Source organism: Dromiciops gliroides, chromosome 2 (genome assembly GCF_019393635.1).
Source record: "Dromiciops gliroides isolate mDroGli1 chromosome 2, mDroGli1.pri, whole genome shotgun sequence".
Classification (NCBI taxonomy): Eukaryota; Metazoa; Chordata; class Mammalia; order Microbiotheria; family Microbiotheriidae; genus Dromiciops; species Dromiciops gliroides.
In genome coordinates, this window is record NC_057862.1 from 292,436,677 (window position 1) to 292,464,323 (window position 27,647).

At 37.5% G+C, this 27,647-nt stretch overlaps 1 protein-coding gene across 1 annotated transcript in view; it reads right to left on the reverse strand.

The window, feature by feature from the left end:
- RCOR1 (REST corepressor 1) overlaps nucleotides 1–27,647 on the reverse strand; it is a 111,418-nt gene that overhangs the window by 14,054 nt on the left and 69,717 nt on the right. The window contains exons 4-8 of the mRNA XM_043985056.1: nucleotides 11,221–11,273; nucleotides 9,935–10,096; nucleotides 9,058–9,176; nucleotides 6,458–6,536; nucleotides 4,113–4,307 (exon numbers count right to left, since the gene is read on the reverse strand). Coding sequence (XP_043840991.1) covers nucleotides 4,113–4,307; nucleotides 6,458–6,536; nucleotides 9,058–9,176; nucleotides 9,935–10,096; nucleotides 11,221–11,273 — 608 coding nt within the window. The remainder of the gene's footprint in view (nucleotides 1–4,112; nucleotides 4,308–6,457; nucleotides 6,537–9,057; nucleotides 9,177–9,934; nucleotides 10,097–11,220; nucleotides 11,274–27,647) is intronic.

The window sequence follows — 27,647 nt, forward strand, 5'->3', positions numbered from 1 at the left end:
CTTTAATTCGAGTCTTTTTGTACAAAACAACCAATGTGGAAATGTTTTACACGATTGCTTATGTATAACCTATGTCTGATTATTTACCATCTTAGAGAGAGGAAAGAGGAGGAAAAGATAGAATTTGGAACTCAAAACTCAAAAAAATGTTAAAAATTGTTTTAACATGTAATTGGGGAAAAATAAAATATATTAAATTTTTTTTAAAGGTAATGGAATCGGGGCAGCCAGGTGGTGCTGTGGATAAAGCACTAGCCTTGAGTTCAGGAGGACCTGAGTTCAAATCTGACCTCAGACACTTGACACTAGCTGTGTAACCCTGGGAAAATCACTTAACCCTCATTGCTCCACGCCAAAAAAAAAAAGGTAATGGAATCCCATTCTTTGGAAGCCTTCAAGAAAAGATGCTGCTGAAGAGGTCCCTCCTCAGGTTTCTATGGGACTAAATGGCCACTATGGAGATCACTTTCATTGCTAAAATTTGATGTATGTAAGATACTTACAAATAAAGAGCCAAACACTGAAGGATGGACATTAATTTTGCCATAAATAGTTCAGCTGTACCAGATTTAAATTTGGAGTTATGGAAGAAAGTTATGCTGTTCATATCCTTTCATCCAACAATTCTTCTACTAAGCACATATACCCAAAGCAAGACAAAGAAAGAGCAAAGGCAGTGGATAGAGTACTGGGAATGGAGTCAGGAAGACTTGTCTTCCCTAGTACAAATCTGGTGCAAGAGAGGGGACCAAGAGACTGATGATAACAAATAATGAAACATGTCAACTTAGAGAGGCAGGGAGGACAAATAGGATAAAATGTTGTATACAATGTCAGTTGTGGTCACTGTACTGGATGTTGATTGCCTAATTATATTTCTTTGTTAAAAGGAAGCATTTCAAGGTAAGTGGTGGGAAGAGCTGTTTTATGACTGTAACAAGAAAAGGCATTAATAAAACTTATTTTGAGAAATTAGTAACTCTTCAGCACAGACAGAAAAAAGCAGGCAGGAAAGCTAGAACAGCAGTCAAAAGTTTAGGGAGAGGCTGTTGTTCCTTCAGGAAGAAGGGCTGGTTGGTCAACAGTGTCAAAAACTTCAGAGGTCAAGAATGGTAAGAACTTAAAAAAAGAATCACTATATTTAGCAGTTAGACTGTTATTAACTTTTGATAGAATAGCTTCAGTGGGGTATTAAAATCTGAAGTCAGAATATAAAAGTTTGAGAAGTAAATAGGAATTAAGTGAGCTGCATTACTGTGGACAACATTCTAGTGCAAGGGTCCCTAAACTGATGTTCATGAATTTGATTTTTTAAAAATGTCAACAGTATTTCAATCCAACTGGTTTCCTTTGAAATCTTTATTTTATGCATTTAAAAACATGATTCTGAGAAGGGGTCCAAAGGTTTCACCAGATGGCTAAAGAGGTCCATGACACAAAAAAGGTTAAAATCCCCGTTTTGAAAGATAACTCACTGTTCAAATGGGACTGTACGAGCACAAGGCAGATCTAGACTAAAACAGGTTTCACTTTTCTCTTATGCCCAAAACAGACCTAGGATAAGTCAAAAAGGCTTCCTCTAGGGGCAGCTAGGTGGCACAGTGGATAGAGCACTGGCCCTGGAGTCAGGAGTAGTTCAAATCCGGCCTCAGACACTTAACACTTACTAGCTGTGTGACCCTGGGCAAGTCACTTAACCCCAACTGCCTCACTTTAAAAAAAAAAAAAAAAACAACGTTTCCTCTACTTGTTCGCTGGTACAAAGAACTGGTCTACCCTCAAATTATAATTGTTCTTTCATATTTTTGTAAAATCAGCATGATTTCAATGGTAAGGTAGTCAGCCTTCCTTTTACTACATTTGCACCTTAGGCATGGGAGAAGGAATTTTTCCAAAGGATGACTACTTTTCAGAGCCTTGACAAAGGAAAATCCTTACTGGAAATTATTTACTTCACTAAGCCTCAACTTCCTGTTTTATAAAATAAGAATCCTCTTTTTATGAGCAATCTCATAGGTTTGTTATAAAGATATGGTGTAAATAGGACTTTGTAATAATAAAGTGCTGTTAAATGTGAGTTATTCTCAATCTGGACTCTCCATCATAGACCACATACTATAGAAAGAGTAAAATTTAGAATCAGGACAACTGTGCACAAATCCCAGCTGCTACACTTGTTAGCTAGGTGACCATAGACAAGTCTCTTCTGACACTCAGTTTTCACATCTATAAATTGTGGATAGGATCTGTACCATCTTTTTGGCATGAAAGAAAGTGATCAGCAAACCATTCATCAATATGGTAATTTTAGTTATTACATTTGACTGGGATTTATCTTTGTTTGATAGAGTACAAAGTACTGTCACAGTTCTTCATTTGCCCTCACAAACCCTTGAAGATTGGGAGAGGAATAAGAACCAATTCCTAAACCCTATTCTTGTAATTATTTTATTCCCTCAGAAAGAGGGATTTTGTAAATAAGAGAATAAATATCAAGAACCAGGACTAAGTCCTGCCTCTGACACATACAGGCTATTTGGCCCTAGGAAAACCATTTCAACACAGTGAACCAAGCAACTCTTGAAGACAACTATAAATTACAGAGCAGGTGTTGATTCCCACTAGCTATCATTTTATATCTTTGCTTACCTTTTGTGGCTAAATTCCTTGAAAGGAGCATCTATAATAGGTGCCTCTCCCTCTTTTCAGTATACCTTTGACCTCATTATTCGACTCAAATTGCTCTTTTTTTGAATGGCCTTTTCTCAATTCTCATCCTTCTTGATCTTTAATCAATCAGTGGCCTTTTGTTCTCTTGATCACCCTCTTCTCCTTGATATTAGTGGTACTGCTTTCCTAGTTCTTCTACCTATGACATGATTCCTCAGTCTCCAACAACATATACAGAGCCCTCTGTTTTCTCCTCTATACCATTTCAGTTGTTGATCTCATCAGTTCCCATGGTTTCAATGCTCTCTATACAGATGATTCTCAGATCTACTTGTCTAACCTGAACCTTTCTTCAAAACTCCATTCTGACATCTGCAGCTGCCTTTTAGCATAGACACAATTAGACTCAAAATGTCCAAAAGTAACATTTCTCCCCAAACCTTTTCTTCTTCCTAACTTTTCTTTTACTGTTGGGGATATTACCATCCTCCCAAGCCACCCATGTGCACAACTTGTTTGTCATGTTTGTATCCTCTTATCCCAAATCACCTTATGCCTGGACTCTTGGAATAATCTTCTGGGTGCTCTCCTTGCCTCAGGTCTTTCCCCACTCTAATCTATCGAATCTATTCCCTACTTAGCGATAAAGTTAATGTTGGATGCAGGTCTGTGCATATCATGCCCCTATTCAATAAATTCAATATGGCTCCCTATTATTTCCAGCATAAAATTAAAAATCCTGATTTTAAAGCCATTCATAACCTGGCCCCTTCCTACCTTTCTAGTTCTCTTACACCATATACCCATCTTCACGTACTTACAAACCAGTGACATTGGCCTTCTTACTCTCTCACACAACACCCCATTTCCCTGTTCTTTACATTTTTATAAACTGTTCTACTGATGTGGAATACTCTCCCTCCCCATCCATACCTCCGAACTCTCTTGGCTTTCTTCAAATTTCAGCTAAAGTCCTACCTTTGGCAAGAAGCATTTCCCAGTCAGTCCTCCTTAATCTGAGTGCTTTCCTTCTGGAATTATTCTCACTTTATCCTGACTATATCTTGTTTATACAACATTGTTTGTTGTCTCCCCTATAAGACTGTGAGCTCCTTGAGAGCAATGACTATTTTTGGCCTTTCCTTGTATGTCCATTGGTTAGCACAGTGCCTGGAACAGATTAGGCACTTAATACTGATTGACTGGGAGTTTCTTATACCACTGAAATCACACATCTGACGACAAAGAAAAAATTAATATCCTACCATAAATAAGCACATGATTAAGGAGACAGAAATGCCAAGAACTAAATAAGACCACATAACTAAATGAAATATCAGATTATTGAGTTATAGAAACAGAATACTTAGGAAAAAGGTCCTCTGGATCACTGAGTGTCAGTTCTAGGTATCTCCCCAGCATCAGTACTAAAGGGCAGGTACCTGTCGTTTGATTGAAACCAATTCCATGTCCAGTTGTCTTAGCACTGTAGTAGCAGCTGTAGCATTGGCAGAAACTGCTTCCACATCTTCTTGAGAAAGAAACATTCCCTTGGGAGGTTTCCTCTTGGCCCTATTTTTAGCTTGTGTACTATGCTTTTCTTTTTTGATTTGAGGAATTGCCTCGGTTGGTGGTACCTGCAAAACAAATATTTGGAAAGAAAAGCAGTAAGTTCTCAGAACTCATGACTCCAAACTATCCATAGTTTGAAAAAACTATTGCTCCAAAAACCAAATATTTGATAAGTAACCCATGCTTAGCAAAGGCTTTCAAAATATGTGAAAGAAATCCATTGTCCTACAAAATAATTAACTGTTCTCTTTAATATGTCTCTAAAGGTGCTATCAAATACATGCCATATTATAATTACATCTACAAATTTTAACACAGGTGGTTCAGAGTAATAAGAAGTCACCAACTGACTTCAAAGCTGACTCCTGTGTCTCTTTTACAAAGAAGATTCATTACTTCAGTTTAAGCCTCTGCCATCAAGATTATTGTCTCTACTAGGATCTTAGCACTCTTGGATAATTCCAGCAAAAATAGGGGAAACCTCAGCATACTTTTGATGAGCTTTGCTACTCCATAATGTCTTTTAAGAACACGGGCCTATTTTATTCTGAAAGCTTTGCATCAAACTATACTCACTACAGTCTATCTTAAAATTATACTTCATTCCAGATACAACTGGTATAGTTTTGTTCATAATGAGCAATTATCAATGCTTATTATGAGATAAATTTTCAAAGTAAATCAATAATAAAGTGAAGTTCTCAGTATGTTGTGATTTAATATCCTAGCAAGGAAAAGCAGAACTTTGCTAATAAGATTTAACAAGTTTTTAATTTGTTAAATGTCTCACTTTTCAAGCTTTTACATTGTCAAGTTTATCATATTAATTAACATTTGAGGGTATATATACATATGCATGTGTTTGTATATATGTATGTACACACACATATATATATAAATAAAACCATCTGTAAACTAATATTAGTGAAATATAATTTGCGGGGCAGCTAGGTTGCTCAGTGGATACAGCACTGGCCCTGGAGTCAGGAAGATCTGAGTTCAAATCTGGCCTCAGACACTTAACACTTACTAGCTGTGTGACCCTGGGCAAGTCACTTAACCCCCATTGCCTCACCAAAAAAAGAAAAAGAAATATAATTTGCTCATTCATTACAATTAAGGTTAAGTACTTTTACTAATAAAACAATTTTCAGATAAAAGTCATTGTTTGGCATTAAAAAACCCCAAATCGCTAGAAATGAACAATAATGGTAGCAATTTCTTAAACAAAGCTTCTTAGAAGCAAACCATTACACTCTCAATTCTCTGTATAACATGATGGTTGTCTATTCAAAGCCAGGTGTGTAAAACATTCATGCTTTACTGAGGTTTCAGTTCCTAAGAACCCCGAGATGTAACCTTTTTTAAAAATAAAAAAGAATCAGGAATTATCTATCAGAGTAATTACTGTATGTTTACCCCTTTCTTGGTGATTTAAAATGCTTCAATGAAGAAATATTTTCAAATGACAATACACAAACAAATTATATTCCAAATGTAGTAGAATCATTTGGTTTCTCAAAGGAAACTCATAATCTAACACAATGTCCTGTGTAGTATCTGCACTTACATTTGAAGACATAGAAGAAATTTTTTTGGGGGGTGAGGTAATTGGGGTTAAGTGACTTGCCCAGGGTCACACAGCTGGTAAGTGTCAAGTGTCTGAGGCCCAATTTGAACTCAGATCCTCCTGACTCCAGGTCAGGTACTCTATCCACTGTAACACCTAGCTGCCACGATTTTTTTTTTTTTTTTTAAGGAAGGGGTGGCACCTTGCTTTCATATGTGAAAATGAGGCTGTTTATTAAGCCAAACCCTCTTTCATGGTTCCCCTTATGGTGAAAAGCATTCATTTCCCAAGAGTGCTAATTAGAAATGAGGATGTGGCAGAGAAGAAATTGGTCCAAACAGGAATCAAATATGGAACCATATCCTTATCCAGCACCAATTTCTAACCAAATGAGTCAAATGATTTAAATGAAAGATATGGGTTTATAACAGATGATGCTAGTATAGAGAATCTTTAATTACCTTTAGTTAAACAATATGAAAGAAAAAAAATTCTTCTTTACATTTATCTTTCCCTTCCTTGAACAAAATTGGAAATAGTATCAGTGTCTAAACTGTAACAATTTTTCCTGTGACATGTATTTATTTACTAATAAAAATAGATAATGAATTGTATTAGCCTTTCAAAAAATTAGGGAAAATATACCTCCTTTTTGCTTTCCTTGTTTGGATCAACCTCAATGTCAATTGGGTTATTTCCATTTGTTTCTTCCAGTTCATCCTCACTGTAAGACAAAAGTAAGTTACTGAAAAATTACTTTGTGATGGGTTACACACACACACACACACACACACACACACACACACACACACACACACACACTCTAAGCTAGCTTGGGTTCATTTGGTGTATATTTTAAACTTCTAAAGAAATGACATTTAAATCCCCTATTATTTTTGGACTGCATTATTTCTCTCTCTCTCTCACACACACACACACACACACACACACACACACACACACTCACTCACTCATACACACACACACACACACACACACACACACTCTCTCTCTCTCTCTCTCTCTCTCTCTCTCTCACAAAAACAGGCATCATTTGATCCCTTTCTCTAAACTACCAACGGAACAATCTGTCAGTAAGTATTTATTTATTAAATACCTATTATGTGCCTGACCCTGTGCTATAAGTTGGGAATATAAATGCAAAGAATGAAATCATCCCTACTTACAAGGTGCTTACATTCTAACAGAGAAAACAAGTACATGTGCTAATACACACGACATACTGGGAATAAACTCGATACAGAGTGGACACTAATAGGCAAGAATCAGAAAAGGCTTCACACAGAGCTTGAGCTGTATTAAAGGAAAAAAATAATTCAGTGGGGCCTAAGTAAAGAGGGGGGTGAATCTCAAACACACAGAATAGTTGGGGCAAAGGCCCTGAGAAAGGACGGGGAGCATTACGTCCTGAGGCCACTCAGGCTAGATCAAAGACTGTAGGATGAAGAATACTGTCCAGTGAGGCCGGAAAGACAAGTTGGGGCCAGATCGTGTAGGGTTTTCAAAAGCAAGACAAATGGAAATTTTATCTTTGAGGCAACAGGAAGCCACAAAAATTGACTGAATAGGAAACTCACATGGTCAGAAGTACATTAAAAGAAAATTACTTCGGCAGTAGTATGTATATTAGTCTGGACTGGGAAGAGACCTGAACAACAGGAAGACCAATTAGAAGGCTGCTGCGATAATCTAAGCAACAGGTTATGGGGACCTGTGGCAGCTATGTAAGTGGAGAGAAGGGGTTAAATGACAAGATGTAGCAAGTGCTTGTACTTGTAGGTTAAGGGTGAGTAAAGAGTTGAGGATTGATACGAATGTTGGGACCTAGTGGACTGGAAGGATGGTGGCACATTCAATAGAAATGGGGAGTTACTCAAGTCTTAATTTGCCCTACCCCCCACACCCTTTTTCTTGCCAGGGAGAATGAATTTTAAAGTAGAAAGAATAAAACCAAAATGAAAACCATAGTAAAGAGTTGATAGCCAAAAAAAGGTAAAAGCATCTAATTTGCCTTTCATGAGCTCAAGTCACTGACTCAGAATCCAGATTAGAATTCTGGAAGATATGATTGCTGAACCACTATCGACAATGTTTCTTATCTTTTTTTGATCTTTTGATATTTCAAATGTAGAAAGCTGGAGAGGTAGAATTGGAGGTGAAAAATATCCTGATTTAAAAGAAGATGAAGAGAATAAAATCTATTAATGAGTTTAACTTAGATTCCTGGCAAAAATTTTAGAAATGGTTAGTGAATGTTTAGAAAAGGAAATGAACAGAGAACAGAATGGATTTATTGAAGAACAGGACATGCCAGACTATTTCTTTTTTTGAAAGGGTCACTAAACTGTAGATAACAATTACCTAGATTTTAGCAAAACATTTGATGAATAAAGGTTGGTTACAAGACAGTACAACTAGGTGGATTTGTAGCTGGTTGAATGGCCTGATCCAAAGCATGATCATTACTAGTTTCACATCAATATGAAAAGACATCATCAATTAATTAGATTGTATTTTTGGCCCCAAAAGAAAGAATGAGGAGTATCAGGTAGGCATTGCTAAGAAGCAAATTTGAAGGAAATCTGAAATAATTTACTTTTTCCTTTTTTGTGCGGGGCAATGAGGGCTAAGTGACTTGCCCAGGGTCACACAGCTAGTAAGTGTAAACTTTTTTTTTACTTGTATAAGTAAACTTTCTAACAAATAAAACTACTCAAAAGTGGAATGAGTTGTCTTGGGAGGTACTGGTTTCCCCATCTCTAGTTGGGATTCTTTTTCAGGTATGCATTGGTCTATATCAATGGTTTTTAACTATAAGGTGTGAGAACTTGGTTTTTAAATATTTTGATGACTGATTCAATATAATTGGTTCCTTGGGTAATCCTACATTTAGAGTTAGGAATATAAGTATGAATTTGATAGATCCCAGAAGGAACTCGTGAAACCATTATTACAAAGCCTATGAAACTATCTAGAAATTATATTATTACTTTAAATATTCAATAAAAGAGAGGCTGATATTGGCAAAAAGAAAAATATGAAGAAAACATTTACTGTTTAATTATAATATTTCTGTTTAACTACTATTCTATCGAAAAATAAATGGGAAAACTCCAAGAAATCTATTTTTCCTTTTTTGTCTCTATCTGCTCTCATGAATTCTGGTGGCTAACCAAAATCACCCAAGCTAGTGAGACGAGAAACATAGCTATAGATTTAGTTACCTTTCTTCTCGTTCTCTTTTCTGCTTCCGAGCATGACGATCCATTACACTGGTTTTGGTTCTTGTCTTCTTCCAAGAATAGTAAAATTTCACTAGACTGGCTATAGACTTATCAGGAAGCTAAAAATACAATGAAAAAATTCATTCTAATGAAACTATATTGGATAAACTACAATTTGAATTTAAATACAGTAAGTTATTATCAAGATTAAAATACAACACTAAGTGAAAATTTTTTCTTAGTGCTAAAACAAATTTTAGCCTAGCCTATATAAAAAAATTACAATAAATTTTGATTACTGTCATTTAAGGGACACAGTTCAACTGTACTGAGTGGCAAAAGTGATCTGAAATAATAGAACATATTTAAGCTACATAGGAAATCCAATGTTCCTTTTTAAAAATTATTGATGCCCTGTTACGAGCAGTGATATCTGAGGATATTCATCCCTACCATCAGAAATGAACCTTCCTTGCAAGAAAGAAAAATAGTTCAGCAGAAGCACATGAAAGTGACTTCATCTAATGATATATACATGTAAATATATATATATACATATACATACATATACACACATATATATTGTAAAACCCCATGTTTCTACTATAGCCCTTGTTTTATTTTTTTAAGCCTTCTATTTTAAAAAAGTATCTTTAGAGATTTCTTAGACAAGAATTCAATTTTTTAAAAAATTCAATGAAACATCTTTAATCAATGACTAAAAGTCATTCTGCAGTCAGGTCTAAACAATAGAGATGGTCAACTAAAAGAAAACAATGAAATATCCTTTTTTGAATACTTGGCACACTCAAATCAGCATAGCTGTGCCAAGATATAATGTACTGAATAATGTCCTTTCTTATTTTTCTTCACTTACCATCTGTTGGATTCTATGAAAAGTTTTCCCATGAAAACTAAAGGCCTGTTCAAACAGAACTTTATCTTCCACAGTCCACTCATCTGGAAATGGGGTAAAGTTGGGTAGATCAGCCAAGGATTTTTCAATATTGTGCTTATGCCAAAAAAGCATCCCAAGTGCCTAAAATATATATATATGTGTGTTTTTATATGCAGTACTATAACAATAGATCAAACAATCTCAAAAACATACATGATGTTATGAATAGAGGTAAAGAACAAATACAAAAAGGTGATTAAACTTGTTAATATTGTCTTAACACTACAGTTTCCTAATTATGGTTTGTGAAGAAGTATTTAAGAAGAAATAATAAGTAGTTGTATTCCAATCTTGAAAAATAGCGTACGAGGAGGTACATGATAACATGGCTGTTGGAAGCAAATGGAGCTGTGCAGAAGTAGCAGAATTATGGCAATATAAAGTGCTTCCCTGGAAATTGGGCATCAACTGGATGATGGTCAAATGTTCTCTAGGAAAAAAGGGAAATAGTCTTGAGTGCATCCGGGGTATTTGTGGAGAGGGAAGGGTGGAGGAGGGTGGTGTTGGTACAGATTACCAAAACCAAGATATGACATAGGGAGTCTCTCAAACTAAGCCATCTAAAGATAATAGATACTCATGGGTCAGGTGGATGAGAATCTTCATAAAAGATTCCCTTGAGTCCATAACTAAACATTTGTGTTTTTTTAATTCTTTCCTTTTAACTTTAATAAATGGATTAAAAACCCATCCCCTTTCCCTTGAGCTGCTTCAGGATGAAGAAATAGGGATAAGGACTTCCACTTGAAATACCACCTTCTCCCCTCCTGCCCCACCTCTAACAATATGAACAGGGTCCCTTCTCCTTACCCACCAGATAAGCACCATTGGGATTAAATGAACTATTTAACAATGAAAGGACTTCCTTGGTAGGAGCAGATTTTTCCCATCAGTGGAAATTTTTAAGTTGAGGGTAGATGGCCAAATCTTTTGTAGAAAGATTTGCAAATGGAGAGAGATGCTACACTAGTTATTAATTCCTATTCCACAGCATTTTAAAGGCTTATAAACCACTTATCTGCATATTCATCGTGTGAGGTAATTATTACCCTGTTTTACAGAAAAGGTGATCTCTAAGCTCTCTTCAGAATCTATGGTCAGATGAAGAGGTAGAGACTCTTTCAGTACCAAAAGAAAACCCTTTTCAGCCGTTTGTTTAAACAACCCCACCTAATGGCAACAAGGGGAGGAAATCACTTTATTACCTGCTCCATATTATACCCATGCTTCTCCTTGGCAATGGCAATGTATTCATCTACTGAAAAACACAAAATAAAAGGATTGTAAACAAATTAAAGATTGATAGAAATACATGTATTTTTGTGTTCCCATTTCAGTTTTCAACACAGTGTTTGAAAGGATAGTGAATTAGAATTAGTCTGGGCTGAGGTTGAAGAGGAAATGTTCTGTTAATGTTTAATAGTAAAATTGCATTACCATATGATCCAAGCAAAAAAATCAAAATTTTTAAAACTGTACAATTGAGTCACTGGTTAGGCCTTTGATATATTACATCCTCCCTTTCATAGTCAAACTACTAGAAAAAGTTGTCTTTACTCATTGCCTATACTTTTGTAGTTTCTAACTTCACTATTAACAAATTATTTTCTTTAATGATACCAACAATTCTGATTTAGGACAGCCAGTTATCATAGTGCATGATCCCACTCTAGCTGTGGCTTTCCCTACATGGCTATTCCCTAGTTCTCCTACCTGTCCAGCTGTTATCTCCTGTATATCATCATTTGTCTTCCGTCCCATAACTGTGGGTGTCACCCAGAACTCTTTTTTAATCTCTACATCTTCTCAGCAGCTCCCATGGGTTGCATTACCTCTGTTCAGAAAGCTTTCAAATGGATATATCTGGTCCTAATCCTTCTGAAACCAAGTCCCACACAACTGATTGCCTAAATAATTCCACCTAGAAGTCACTTATGCATCTCAAACTCAACCTATCCATTGAAGGATACTACCATCCCTTTTAATCACCAGGTTCACAACCTTTGAGTCACCTCTGACTCTTCTTTCTCTCTCACACTCCGTATAACCAGCCAATCAGTTGCCAAGTTCTATCAAATCTATCTCTACAACATCTGTCCCTTCTCTATCTTCACTTTGCCATTTCCCTTGTTCAAATTCAGATCAACACTTGCCTAGACCAGGGTTTCTTAAATTTTTTCCATTTGTGACCCCCTTTCATAGTAGAAATTTTTACACATAGTAGAAATTTTTACACAACCCTGGGGTATACAGGTATATAAAGTAGGTATACATAACCTTTTACTGTTGCCAAATTTTTCATGATCCCATATGGGGTCAAGACCCACAATTTAAGAAAGCTTTGGCCTAGACTACTTCTAACATCATTCTAACTAGTCTCCCTTCTTTTAATCTCTTCCCTTTGCAATTTACCCTTCATCTAGCTATAAAAATAATTCTCCTAAAGAACAGGTCTGACAATGTTACCTTCTTGAACAAGAATATTTGGGGGTGTGGGGTGGGGAGAGAAAAGAATCCTTAGGAGCTCCATATTGCCCACAGGATAAAACACTAACTCTTTAACTTGGCATCTAAAGGGAGAATAAAGCATTTTAAGTGCATATTCTGTGCCAGGCACTATGCTAAACACTTTACAAATATTATGTCATTGAATGCCCTTCATAGACTTATTTTCATCATTCCTACCCCTGCCTACTTGTTCTTCCCCAAACTCTGTATGTAGTCTACCGCTTTTCTTAAGTGACCCTTCGTTCTCTATCTTAGAATCCTTAGCTTCCTTCAAAATTTATCAGGTACCATCTCTCTTCAGAAAAGCCTTTTCTGATTCCTCTCACCTCTCCCTCAAATTTTCTTGCATCTACTTATCTGTGTAAATGAAGTTAGTAAACCCTTCCACTTCCCCCTCTTCTCTCCTATTGTCTCTGCATCCCTAGCACCTAGTTCCTTGTTCATAGAAGGTAATGAATGTTTTTGAAATTGAATTAAATACCTTGTTCCTGATAATGGAATATAATAAAGGAAATTAGACATCATTCAACAAAATATTTTGTGAGCACCCATGTATAAGACATTAATCTAGGTAACATGGTAAATACAAGGACAGTGTACGCCCTCTGGACAACAGGAAATTGATTTTAAATGCCATGGGAAAGATTCTAGTTATTCAATAATACAAATGCAAAAATCATATCAAAAAATTTTCTAGATTACTCTTAAAACCAATAGAAATTTCATCCTCACCAAGTACTTTCTAGTCTTCTACTAAAGTCTTACTCTGATGCCTTACCATAGCATGGAGACAACTCCAGCTTCTTAAAGGATATGCCAGCAAAGCACAAGTTCTAGTATGTCTCACCCAAACTGTAAAGGCTTTGAGATTGGAACCAGTGACAGACCACATATATTGCCTAGCTACAATTCTGAAAGACTTATACTCAAAAAGATTGGCTATTAGGTGATTGATTTTTCAGAAACTCTAAGATTATCTAGATTAAGGTATGAAAGGGCTGCAATCTACATTCTAGGAAAGTATACTCACATTTGGAAATACTGAAATAATTTCACATGGACAGTATAAAAAGAAACACAGACACTTAGCAATATCACTACTAGGTTGGTATCCTAAAAATAATTTTTTAAAAAGCTGAATTCAAAATTGGGGTGATGCCCATCACTTGGGGAAAGGCTGAACAAATTATTGGATGAGATTAGGATGGAACACTACTGTGCTGTAAGAAATGATGAGTAGGATGCTATCAGAAGGACTTGTGAAAAATGCAATCCATCTACAGAGAAAGAACTAATGGTAGCTGAATACAGATTGAATTAATTTTTTTTGTTGGTTCCTCTTTCTAAAGTTTTTTTGCTGTTTTCTTTCACAACTTGACTAATGTGGAAATGTTTTGCATGACTACACATGTATAACATTGAATTGCTTCAGTTTTTAATGGGGGGGGGGTTGGGAGGGAGGGAGGAAGAGAATTTGGAACACAAAGTTTTAAAAATTGATGTGAGGGCAGCTAGATGGCGCAGTGGTTAAAGCACCGGCCCTGGATTCAGGAGTACCTGAGTTCAAATCCAGCCCCAGACACTTGACACTTACTAGCTGTGTGACCCTGGGCAAGTCACTTAACCCCCATTGCCTGCAAAAACAAAAACAAAAAACAAAACAAAACAAAAAAACAAAAATTGATGTGAAATTTATACATGTAACTTGGGGGAAATCCCAAATAAATTAATTAAAATTTTAAAGAAATAATCGCATACAAATACTCAAGACTCACAATATTAATATCTACTGATAGCATATGGAAAATATTGAGGGAGGAAAAATATTTGAAAAAGAAACAAGTACAGCTTTTAAAATAAACATTAATTTCTATCTAGAGCAATCAACTACATGCTTAAAATACCTCTAAATGAACTGTGTTTACTTGATCTAGAACAGTACAAACAGTAATAAGTCAACTTGTCTAGAACTCACCTTATACAATGCTTTCTTCAAAAATCAAATAATATTGGCATGCTACTTTTTCAGTAAAACATTTAATTACCTTGAAAGTAGTTATAAGTGGACTGATCTGTTTTAATAAAGATTTTTGATGATGAGATGAGATATAAATGGTTCCTGACTACCCTCAGTCAAATAGGAAAAATAAAATTAGAAAACATCCTAAGCAATCTGATCATTTAAGGTAAAGAATATATCCTACTTTACAGTGGTTGTGCTCTACAAATTCATGTTCTTCTGTACTAAGAAGGGAGGTCACAGAGGGTAGCAACTATGTCATTTAGAATAATAACCCCCACAGCTGTAAGTAATACTTTATACCTAGCTTATTGTGCTTTAATTTATTTGTAAATTGATTATTCGGAACTCAATGCATTTTCTACCAAAAAAAAAAAAAGGTTAATTCAGTATGGAAGCTAAAATAAAGGACTAAAGTAATTTTTATAGTTTTTAGCTATATGGCTATATGGATGATTGTATAATGTCAAGGTAGGTGCCCCCTCCAATTGATGAAGTGCTCACATAATCTATTTTCCCTTTCAATTTGCACAGTTCTTGCCCAAGTCATCATGTAAATCCTCCACAGGGGGTATATTCAATGTCCTGGCCATTTCCTTTAGGTTTTTGGGCATTATTTGCCAACAATGAAGCAGAAATACTACTCACAGAATATCTCTTGCTCTTACTACATGACTGGCCAGCCCATTTTTCCAATTATCTCTCACTTCTGATGCTATGATGAGTAAAAGCCTATTCACTACTCTGGTGCAGGCCTTCCTCACCTCATACCTAGATTATTGGCAACAGCTTGCTGGTGGGTCTGTCTGACTCAAGTGTCACTCTACTCCAATCCAGCCTCCATTCTGCCACTAAAATGATTTGATCATGTCAGACCTCTTCTACTCAAACTCCAGTGGCTTCCTATTGCCTCGATGATCAAATGCAAAATGCTGTTTGGCATTCAAAATCCTTCATAATCTAGGCTCCTCCTACCTCCCCTCTTCTGTTACACCATACTCCCTACTTTTCAAGTCTTTGCTAGGTAAAGTATTTCCCTTTGGTCCCAGTTATTCTTTAACTTCTTTAGGAAATGGTAATAGTCTGTTTCAATATCTGTTCCTTTATCACTTTTTAGACTAGTTAAGGTAGGGCAGGTTGCAGTTACCTTAATGGTTGCAGTTACCTTAATTACAAAGAAGTTTGATGGTTGGGCTATTCTCTAATGGCCGAAGGATAGGAGCAGGCAGTTTTCAGATGAAGAAATCAAAGCTATCTATTGTCATATGAAAAAATGCTCTAAATCACTACTGATTAGAGAAATGCAAAGTAAAACAACTCTGAGGTACCACCTGACACCTATCAGATTGGCTAATATGACAAAAAAGGAAAATAACAAACGTTGGGGAAGCTGTGGAAAAATTGGAACACTAATGCATTGTTGGTGGAGCTGTGAACTGATCCAGCCATTCTGGAGAGCAATTTGGAATTATGCCCAAAGGGCTATAAAGCTCTGCATACCCTTTGACCCAGAAATATCCCTATTAGGTCTTTTTCCCAAAGAGATCATAAAAAAGGGAAAAGGACCCACATGTACAAAAATATTTATAGCTGCTCTTTTTGTGGTGGCAAGGAATTGGAAATTGAGGGGATACCCATAAATTGGGGAATGACTGAACAAGTTGTGGTATATGAATGTAATGGAATACTATTGTGCTGTAAGAAATGATGAGGAGACAGATATCAGAGAAACCTGGAAGGACTTACATGAACTAAGGAGATGGACAGAACCAGTAAAACATTGTACACAGTATCAACAACATTGTGTTTTGATCAACCGTGACAGACTTGACTCATCTCAGCAATACAATGGTCCAAGATTGTTCCAAAGGACTCATGATGGAAAATGCTCTCCAAATCCAGAAAAAAGAACTGTGGAATCTGGATAAAGATTGAACCATACTATTTCTACCATTTTTTTTTTTTGAGGATTTTTCCCCTTTTGTTCTGATTCTTCTTTCACAGCATGACTAATGCAGAAATATATTTAATGTGATTGTACGTATATAACCTATATCGGATTGCTTGCTGTCTTGGGGAGGGGGGAGGGAGAGAAGTTTAGAACTAGAAATCTTATAAAAACAAATGTCGGGGAAGCTAGTTGGTGCAGTGGGTAGAGCACCGACCCTGGAGTCGGGAGGACTCGAGTTCAAATCCAGCCTCAGACACTTACTAGCTGTGTGACCCTGGTTAAGTCACTTAACCCCAATTGCCTCACCGCAAATAAAGACAATTGTAGAAAACTATCTCTACGTGTAACTAGAAAAGAATACAATACTTTTATGATTAAAAAAAGAAAAAGAAAGAGGTCAAAGACAGAAGGAAAGGACCAATACACACCAAAATAATAGCAGAATTTTTTTTTGTTCTTGAAAAGAACTAGAAATTAAGGAAGCATCCATCAAATGGAGAATAGCTGTGCAAACTATGTTATATGAATAAAACTTTTTTTTGCCCTAGGGGAAAAAAAAGATAGTGCTTTAAGGTTTGCAAAAGCACCTTATTAAGTCAGGACCGTCACCCCTCACTCAAGCTTTCCCCACTCCCAAAGGTAACTTTCCTTTGTCAGTTGGTCACCCCATTCATCCACCCCATCTACCATCTATAAAAGCTTTTTGCCTTTCTTCCATTTGAGGAGAAATGAGTTTCAGAGAATCATCTCTCTAAACCATTTTCTCCCCTCGAGAGTCCCTCTCCTCTTTTGGTTCCCGTCTCTAGCACTTAAATAAAAAACTTTTATTCTAATTGGATTTGTGTGTGAGAGGGTGTAATTCTTTAATGAGAAATACCTAAGAACCCTTCACCACCAATTTCTCTGCCACAATGACTAAGGACGAATATGAATTCAGATCTTCTTGATTCAGGTCTAGCACTCTATCCACTAAGTAACATTTTCCTGGTTCTGTTCAATTCATTCTCAATAAGTTATCGAGTCTTTCTGGATTTCTCTGAAACCATCCTCTTTATCATTTCTTACAGCACAGTATTATAATATTCCATCAAATTTATATACCATAACTTGTTCAGCCAATCAATGGGCAGCTCCTCAGTTCCTAATTCTTTGCCAACACAGAGATGCTATACATCTTGTACATCCTTGGGATTAATCCTTCCTTTAACCCACCCTTCCCCTCTCCTCTTTCCATTCTGTTTTCCTGTTGAATGAAATGTATTTTTGTACTGAACTGTGTATCTGTATGTATTCTTCCCTCCTCCTTTGACCAGTTCTGGTGTGAGGTTCAAGAGTTACCCGTTTCCCCTACCTCTTCCTGTTTGTATAGACTCCTATTTGTATACTGCAATTATATGAGATAATTTTTCCCATTCTTCTCCATTTTCTTCCTCCTTTTTAAGATCACCCAGACTTAAAAGAACCACCTCCCATACCCTCTATTTAGACTCTACCTACAATCCCTGATGGTAGGGTTCAATCAATCAATATGCATTTATTAAGTGCCTGCAATATGTCAGGCTCTGTGTTAAATTCTAGGAATGTAAAAGCAAAAAACAGTTCCTGTCCTCAAGAAGCTCACAATCACAGGGTAGGAAACATGCAAACAAATATGAACAATCTACAGAATAAATTGAAAATAATTAATGTAAGAAAAACAGTACAATTAAGAGGTATTAAGGAAGGCTTCCTAAAGAAGGTGGGATTTTACTTGAGATTTGAAGGCAGCCAGCTAAGCCAGGAGGTAGAGGAAGAACATTCCAAGTTCAGAAGAGACATATTATTTCCCCCATATGAGTATGAAAAACAATTCATCCATTAGGTTTCTACCTGGCTCAAATCTTTTAATCAAGAGTGTTTGGAAATTCTCTATTTCAAGACAAGTCCATTTTCCCTCATGGGATAATATTTTGTTTTTCTGGATAAGTTAATTTTGCATGTAACCTTTACTTTTTTTGCCTTCTGGAATATTGCAATCCAGTCTTTTAAAGTGGTAGCTGCTAAATTGGGTGTGAATCTGACTATGGCTCCTTGGTACTTTGATTCTTTCTTTCTGACTCCTTGCATTATTTTTCCTTTGATCTAGAAACTCTAGACAGGTTTTGGCTATTGTGTTCCTAGAGTTTTCATTTAGGAGTTTCTTTTTCTTTCTTTCTTTCTTTTTTTTTTTTTTTGCAGGGCAATGGGGATTAAGTGACTTGCCCAGGGTCACACAGTTAGTAAAGGGTCAATTGTCTGAGGTCGGACTCGGGGGTCCTCCTGAATCCAGGGCCAGTGCTTTATCCACTGCACCACCCAGCTGCCACCCATTTAGGAGTGTCTTTCAGGAGGGGATTAGTGGGTTCTTTTGATCTCCATTTTGCCCTCTGGTTCTAAGAGATCTGGCCAGTTTTCTTTTATAAAGTCTTAAAGTAGTTTTCAGGTAGTACAATTCCTAAATCATCTGTTTTACATGTCAGCTGTTTTCTTCTGAACTCATCTTTTATTTGACCCACTCTTAATTTTCAAGGAATTTGTTGCTTGGGAAAGGTAGTTAACTGCTTGCTCCAAACTGTTAATTTCCATTTCAGTTCTTTCTGTAGCTCTCATTTCTTTTCCACTTTTCCTCTTATATTCTCATTTCATTTATAAAAACTTTTTCAAGCTTAAAACTAATCTCCCAATACCAAAGAAGGCACAGTGGAAAGTGTTGGACTTGGAGTCAAAAAGACCCAAGTTCAAATCTGGACTTGATCACTTAACTAGATGTGTGACAAAATTATTCTCTGCCTGCCTCAGTGTCCTCATCTGTAAAACAGACATAGTAATAGCCCCTACCTTCCAGGGTTGTTATTAGGACAAAGGAAGATTATATTTGTAAAGTGCTTTGCAAACTTTAAAACACTATTATGAATGCTAGTTGTTAGTATTATTATATTGATGTTTTGGAGTCACTTTCTTCTGGGTTTGTATCTTCAGCATTTCTATCACCAATTTTTTTTTTTTTTTGGTGAGGCAATGGGGGTTAAGTGACTTGCCCAGGGTCACACAGCTAGTAAGTGTCAAGGGTCTGGGGCCGGATTTGAACTCAGGTCCTCCTGAATCCAGGGCCGGTGCTCTATCCACTGTGCCACCTAGCTGCCCCTCTATCACCACTTTTTAATGGTCCTTCTGCTCTTTTCTTGTTCATATTGAATGTTGTGTTATTCCAGGCTGTCAGGGTCATCTCACAGGCTGGCAGACCTGCAAGATTTCAGTGCTCCTAAAGTGGTCTGATAAAGGGCAAGGTCTGATTTCTACCTTTCTATTTGAGGTCTGCTAAAGTTCCTAAACTGGGTTTGGGTCTGAACAATACAACCATGGGTTTGCCCCAATCACAGTTTTAGTAGACTGCTGCCAAACTAAGTCCCTATCAACAAGCTAGAAAGCTCTGCTAGTTGAGTCGCAGAACTGCAAGTTCCCCTTTGGTCTGGGATTCCTACACTAGTTATTTGTCTGTAGGCTTTAGACTGGGCTAGAAGCTGGAATTGAGACCCACTTCACTCCTGGGGTTAGTACCAAACAGCTACCACTTGCTTCTGAACTCATTCCTTGTTCAGCACACAGCCTAGCAACCATAACCACTCCTCACCCTAGGGGCAGGTCTCCTGTGTCAGACCTGAATCTGTGACCAAGAACTGAAGAGTAGGTGACAGTTGCCAATTTGCATCTATTCTTGCACCCTGCATGAAACTAGGCACCTCTGCACTCTTCTTATTCTGCTTGGTTGTTCTTGCCTATACCCCATTCCCAGAGCCTACAGACTCTGTCTCCCTATACTGACCTGGGCTAGAAGAATTACTTCCTGCGGCTTTTTTCTTGGATTTCCTAATCAGGACTTTTTCTGGTGTGCTTTATTAAATTAATGCATAAGCTGTAGTTATTTGAAAAACAATCTTTTGGCAAATGCCTTTAAGAAGCAATGCAGTGGGGCAGTTAGGTGGCGCAGTGGATAGAGCACCGGCCCTGGAGTCAGGAGTACCTGAGTTCAAATCCGGCCTCAGACACTTAACACACACTTACTAGCTGTGTGACCCTGGGCAAGTCACTTAACCCCAATTGCCTCACACACACACAAAAAAGAAGCAATGCAGTGAGATGACTTTCTCGATGAACAATAAAACCGACTCTTACCTGAAAAGCATGCTGTATAGTAAAAGGAATGTTGAATTCTTTATCATAAGGAATGGCTCCCTATACGGGGGAGGGAGAGGGATACAAGGGTCTATGTGTAAAAACTAAATATATCAATAAAAACAATGTAAAAGAAAGAACCTTGGATTTTGGATTCAGTGGGCCTACTTTCAAAACCTGACTCCACCACTTGCTACTAGTTTGCACTTCAGGCAAATTCCTTCACCTCTCACAGCATCAACATTCAGCTGTAAAATGAGGAACTGGGCTATATTACTTCTAAGGTGGTCTGAAGCTCTAAATATGTGGTTTTATGAACTTTTTGATTTGATTACCCAAGGAGAACATGAATGTCATTTTTTCTCATTTAGATAGAACTTCTTTTTGTCTTACAGTTTTATTAACAGAAAAAAAGGTCAAAATTGATATGATTTAATTCCTCTAGTACTATGTTCACCATGTCACTGGACAAGGTTCTCACATTTCTAGTATCCAGCATCTAAGTGAATGTTTATAAATGGTCTAAAAACTGTGATTCTTTAAGATCTTTTGTTAATTTTCCTGCCATATTACTGCAAAAAATAGAAGGACATTTTCAAAGATTGTTATTTCATGGTGGGTTTTTTCCCCCACAAGTTGTCACAGTCAAAGAATTTATCATCAAGAAGCCAACCAATTACGCAATTCTGGTAACGAGTCTCTCTAAACTAAGCCAGGCTGTTTCTCAAAAAGCAGTTTCCTAAAAGGACTATCTTAGAAGTTCCACTAAAATGGGGGTTAATAAGGTCTTTTGTGACCCTAACCAGTATGGGAAAATGCATTAGAAGTAGCAAATAAGGAGCCATAACACTGCAACTACATCTCCCCCTATTCTATTGTACTTCTAGTAGGAGCAACCGGAATAATGAGAAAGTAACACTATAAAAATGGGAACCTCTTTGTCTCCTTATTGCCACTGTAGCAGCCATCAGGCACATGAGGCAAAGAGTGGCAAGTTAAGTAATAGTAACTGCTATGCTCTTATTTTTCTGAGGTTCCAGTATACAAGCTGCCTATACAAATATTTAGAATACTTTGAAGTTAAGGAGTACGTGTTTCCTTTTAGTAATCTGTTTTAACTCACCTTTAGGTGGCCCTTCACAATTTACAAAGAACTTTGCTGTAGGTAAAGTAGGTAGTACAAATAGTATTATCACCTTTTTAGAGAAAATTTATTCATGGTTATACAGCTAATAAAGGCTAGAAAGAGCCAGGTCTCAATTCCAGGTAGTCTGACATTTACTCTAGTGATCTTTAAATTACCCAATAATATCTGCAAAACAGTTTACTGTTCTGCAAAAATATTTATTTTAACTATATTTATTATTGTGGCTAATTCTGTTAAAATCTAATAATAAATCCATTCTTTTTATCTAAATGATATCTTAAGGCACATAAATGGAAAACAATCCCATCAAATCACCTGGACACAACCACCAAGGTCTACCTATTAATACATTAAAACCATAACACAAAGCTGGTAGCTCGAATTGACCTCAAGCAAAAACATCATTATTCTTCAGAAAGTTATATAATGGGTCTTCTAACTAGTGGGTGCCAACCACATGTGACAACCTCTCTTATTATTTTACTTAATCCTAGCAGTATTACCATGATATTAAAATCTCTGAAACAGAAAGAATTTCATAGAGTTCAACCCATATCTCTGTAACTGGAATTCTTAACCTATTATTGTGTCATGGAAGTGTCATGGGACTGCCTTTTGGCAGTCTGGGAAGCCTATGGATTGCTTCTCAAAAGAAATGACCCTTCTTGGGGTGGAGTCAAGATGGCGGAGGAAAGATATTAAACACACAGAGGTCCTAACACAATTACCCCCAAAACAGTCATAAAACAACCCTTGGAGCAGCAAAACCCACAAAAAGACAGGCTTAGATTGTTTTCCAGCCAAAGATAGCTTAGAGGAGCTGTGCTGGGCTACAAGAAGAGTCCAACCCCATGATCCCACCAACACAGACCCCAGGCACACTGCTGCACCAGAGGAACTTGTCCCTGAGCCTTCAAACCAGCTGCAGCACCAGCGTCTTCTGGAACTAAGCTTATGGTCAGGTGAGAGGGCTGAATGGCTGGCCAAGGGGGGAAAATATAGGGGTGTCTGCAGGACCTAAGAAGGAATTCAGCTATCCCACCCCAGTGGGGAACCAGGAAGAAATCGTGAGCAGTGAGGGGCCCACTTGGGGGAGAGTTGTCGGAAGCTAAGAACCACCAGAGCACACAAAGTTCTGCTGGCTGGTTAATTAGCAAGTTGGCTTAAGGTTATCTTAGACCAGAGAACAGGCCAGGTGAGAGAAAAACTTCCCCTCCCTCAAACCAAAACACCTGGGACCCACTGAAGCTTGACACAGTGTAGCTTGGAAGTAGGGCCCCACTGTTTTAAGTCAAGTAAAAGACAGCAAGATGAACAAGCAAAGAAAGTTGAGAACAACATAAAGTTTCTTTAGCAACAAGGAAGATTGAGGTGCACCCTCAGAAGAGGATAGCAACCTCAGGGCCCCTATATCCGAAGCTTCCAAGAAAAATATGAATTGGTGTCAGGCCATGGAAGCACTCAAAAGGGACTTTGAAGAGAAAGTAAAAGAGATAAAAGGAAGATTTAGACAGGTGGAGGAAAGAATGGAAAGAAAAATGAGAGTGATGTAGGAGAGACATGAGAAAAAAGTCAACAGCTTGAAAAGCCAAATGGAAAAGGAGATCTAAAAGCTCTCAGAAGAGAATTATTGCCTAAGAATTAGGATTGAACAAATAGAAGCTAGTGACTTTATGAGAACCAAGATACAGTAAAGCAAATCCAAATGAATAAAAAAAGTAGAGGGCGATATGAAATATCTCCTTGGAAAAACAGCTGACCTGGAAATAGATCCAGGAAAGATCATTTGAAAATCAATAGACTGCCTGAAAACCATGACCGAAGTAAGAGTTTAGACAGCATCTTCCAAGAAATTATTAGGGAAAATTGCCCTGATATCCTAGAAGCAGAAGGTAAAATAGAAATTCAAAGAATCCACCTATCATCTTCTGAAAGAGATCCCAAAAGGAAAACCTCCAGGAATATTATAGCCAAATTCCAGAGCTCCCAGGTCAAAGAGAAAATATTGCAAGCAGCTAGAAAAAAGGAATTCAAATACTGTGGAGCTACAGTGAGGATAAAACAAGATCTAGCAGTATCTACATTAAAGGACCGGAGGGCATGGAATATGATATTCCAGAGGGCAAAGGAACTGGGACTACAGTCAAAAATCATCTACCCAGCAAAACTGAGGAAGAAATGAGCCTTCTTACTAAAGCAACCCCCTCTACATGTACCTTTTTTTTTTAGTGAGGCAATTGGGGTTAAGTGACTTGCCCAGGGTCACACAGCTAGTAAGTGCTATGTGTCTGAGGCCAGATTTGAACTCAGGTCCTCCTGACTCCAGGGCCAGTGCCCCGTACATGTACTTTTGATTTCATCCCCTCCTGTGCTCTCCAGTTGACTGTCCCTATTATCATTCCTACATTCTGAATCTTCTTTTTCTCCCCCATCTACTGGCTCCTTTGGCCTACAAATATGTGCATGTATTTGCAAGTCCTTAAAAAATTTTCATTTGCTCCAACCACCTGTGGTCCTTTATCTTTTCTTCCTTCTCAACTAAACTGCTTGGGGGAAAAGAGAAACATCAACAAGAACCTTCACCACTTCCTCTCAGTTGACTGTTCTTAATTGGCATAGTTAATGGCCTTTTCTTGATCCTCAACTTTTACCTTTCTGCATTTTTTGATTGACACTTCTAAATTCTCTTTAGGTTTTGGTGATATTGCTTTCTCTTAGTTCTCCTATTCTTACAATGACTTCTCAGTCTCCTTTGTTGGACCTTTATCCAGGTCCAATTCTTATTCTTTCCCTCTGCATTACCTCATTGTGATCTCACATCAGCTTCCAAGAGTTCATAGATCATATCTATATTGATGATTCCCAGATTTATCTATTCAGCCCAATCTCTCTTCCAAGCTCCAATTCCAGATTCCAACCATCTCTGGACATATCAAATGTCCTAAAGACACCACCTCAAATTCAACATTTCCAAAACAAAGTTCATTTTCTTTCCCTTCAAATTCTCCTCTTCTTTACTATTTCCCTATCACATTCAAAGGTATTAACCATTGTCTCTGGTTCATAACATGGGTGTCACCCTCCACTTCTCATTCACAAGGAGCCCATATATCTGATTTATCAAATCTTGCTGTTTTTTCCCTCATGATACTTTTTTTACAGTATCAAATGTTTTATGGTATCTCTTCTCCTCTCATGATTACAAGCTTTTTAGTTGGTTTTCCTGATGTTCTCTACGACAATTCATGATTTCCCTAAAACACTGGTACACCTGTGTCATTCCACTGCCTCTCTATTAGCTCTATGATCAAATATAAAACCCTTTGTCATTTAAAGCCTTGCTTCTAAAACTGTGGGTTGCACCCCTATATGGGGGTTACATAACTGAATGTGGGGGGGGTCACAAAAATTTGGCAACAGTAAAAGGTTATGCATACCTATTTTATATACCTATATACCAGGGGTCGCATAAAAATTTCTCGGGCAAAAAAGGATCACAAGTGGAAAAAAATTAAGAAGCCCCGATTTAAAGCACTTCATAACCTGGCTCCTTCCTATCTTCCAATCATTTTACAGTTTATTCCCTTCCAAGTACTCTACAAACACTGTCCTATTTAGTTTTCTTCACACAGTACACTGTCTTCCAACTCAATGCCTTTGGACTGGCTGTCCCCCATATCTGGAATGCTCTCCCAACTCATTCCCACCTCAGTTTCCCTGGCTTCCTACAAGACAGTTCAAAGTCCACCTTCGGGGCAGCTAGGTGGCGCAATGGATAGAGCACCAGCCCTGGAGTCAGGAGTACCTGGGTTCAAATCCAGCCTCAGACACTTAACACTTACTAGCTGTGTGACCCTGGGCAAGTCACTTAACCCCAATTGCCTCACTAAAAACAAAACAAAAACAAAACAAAAACAAAAACAAAACAAAACAAAAACAAAACAAAAACAAAACAAAACAAAACAAAAACAAAACAAAACAAAAACAAAACAAAACAAAAACAAAACGAAGCCCACCTTCTTTCTACAGGAAGACTTTCCTTGTCATCCCCCCCATCTCTGCCCAAAGCTATTATATATATCTCCAAAATTACCCCTCATTTACCTTGCATAAACCTCTCCCCCAAACATTATTTATTTGGGGTGGTATTTTCTTTTTAAAATTTGAGTTAGAAACTTCTCCTTTCGATGCCTCCCCCACTGAGAAGTCAAGGAAAATTTTATTAATTATACATGTGAAATCATGCAAAACATATTTCCATATTAGTTTTATTGCCTATCCTACCCCCAAAGGCATGAAAAATCATGTGAGAAAAATCACACTTCAATTTGTACTCAAGAGTTTCAGTTTTTTCTCTCTGGAGATAGATAGCATTTTTTTTTTCATCACATGTCCTTCAGAATTGTCTTGGATTGTTGTATTGATCAGAGTTTGGTGAATTCATCTCATTCACTTCAGTTAAGATTACTATTTCCCTCCATCCCATTTTTTTCTGTTCCTTCTCTCTATCTCCATTTTATTCCATATATTTTGCTTTTAATCTCTGCCTCCTTTAATCTGCCCTCCCTTTTATTATCCCCTCTCTTTTTCTCTTATCCCTGGTCCCCTCCTATATTTCCCTACTGAGTAAATTACATTGCTACACATAACTAAGTGTGTATATTCTTTCCTCTTAGAACCAATTCTGATGAATGTCAGACATTGCCTTACCACCCACTCTCCCCACTTTCTCTTCCACTGTAAAAGTTGTTCCTTGTTCGCCTCTTTTATGTAAGAAAAATTTCCTCATTGTACTTTTCCCTTCTCCCTTCTCAGAGCATTTCCCCTATGCCCCCCCTTTTGATATCAGAACTATATATGGGCAATAGACTTGCTAATCAGTACTAGATTCACCCAATGACAGCAAAGGATTCCCTATAATCTCTTTCTGACCAATTGTCTGACCCTCTTATTGTCTCTGGGCTGAGAGCTCCTAAAGTTGCTGTTGCTCCCAAAGGAGCACCTGCTCCAAACTGGCCTCTAGTTCAGTGTCACAGACCTCTTCTGCTAACCTCCTAAATTTTCTTAGACTGGAAAAATGTTTCACTCTGACCTTTTGTTGGCTCTGCCATTCCAAAATTTGACTTGAGGTATTATTTTAAAGTTGTTTGGAAGGGAATGTTGAGAGAGTTCAAGTTGGGTTATTTCTGCTAATCTACCATCTTGGCTCCCAAGTTACCTTATACAAATCTTTTATGAACCCTCCTTGAGGGTAGGGACTATGTGTCTGACTCTCCCTTTCCCCCTAATGTTTAGCATTATGCCCAATTCATAGTAAGTGCTTAATAAATGCTTTTGATTCACTCTCCCTCATGCCAATTCTTCAGATATTATAAGATGGCAATCATGTCTGAGTTCCCTATCAGTTGTTTTCTTGAGGATAAACATTCCCCACATCAGACAAATGATCCTGAATCACCATGTGAAGGTCTTTATAAGTCATAGAGGGTTAAAGACAAAGCCCACGGGGGCGGCTAGGTGGCGCAGTGGATAAAGCACCGGCCCTGGATTCAGGAGTACCTGAGTTCAAATCCAGCCTCAGACACTTAATACTTACTAGCTGTGTGACCCTAGGCAAGTCACTTAACCCCCATTGCCCCGCAAAAAAAAAAAAAAAGATAAAGCCCACGCTAGCCATCTGCCATAGGTTCTAGAACCTTTAGGAAAGAGCACCAGGTGGAATTGATAAACTACCCACAAAGCTTCTTCAAAACAAGACTAAAAACAACTTTGTTAAACTATGCTTTGTGGGAAAGGACATCAAACTCAAGGGTTA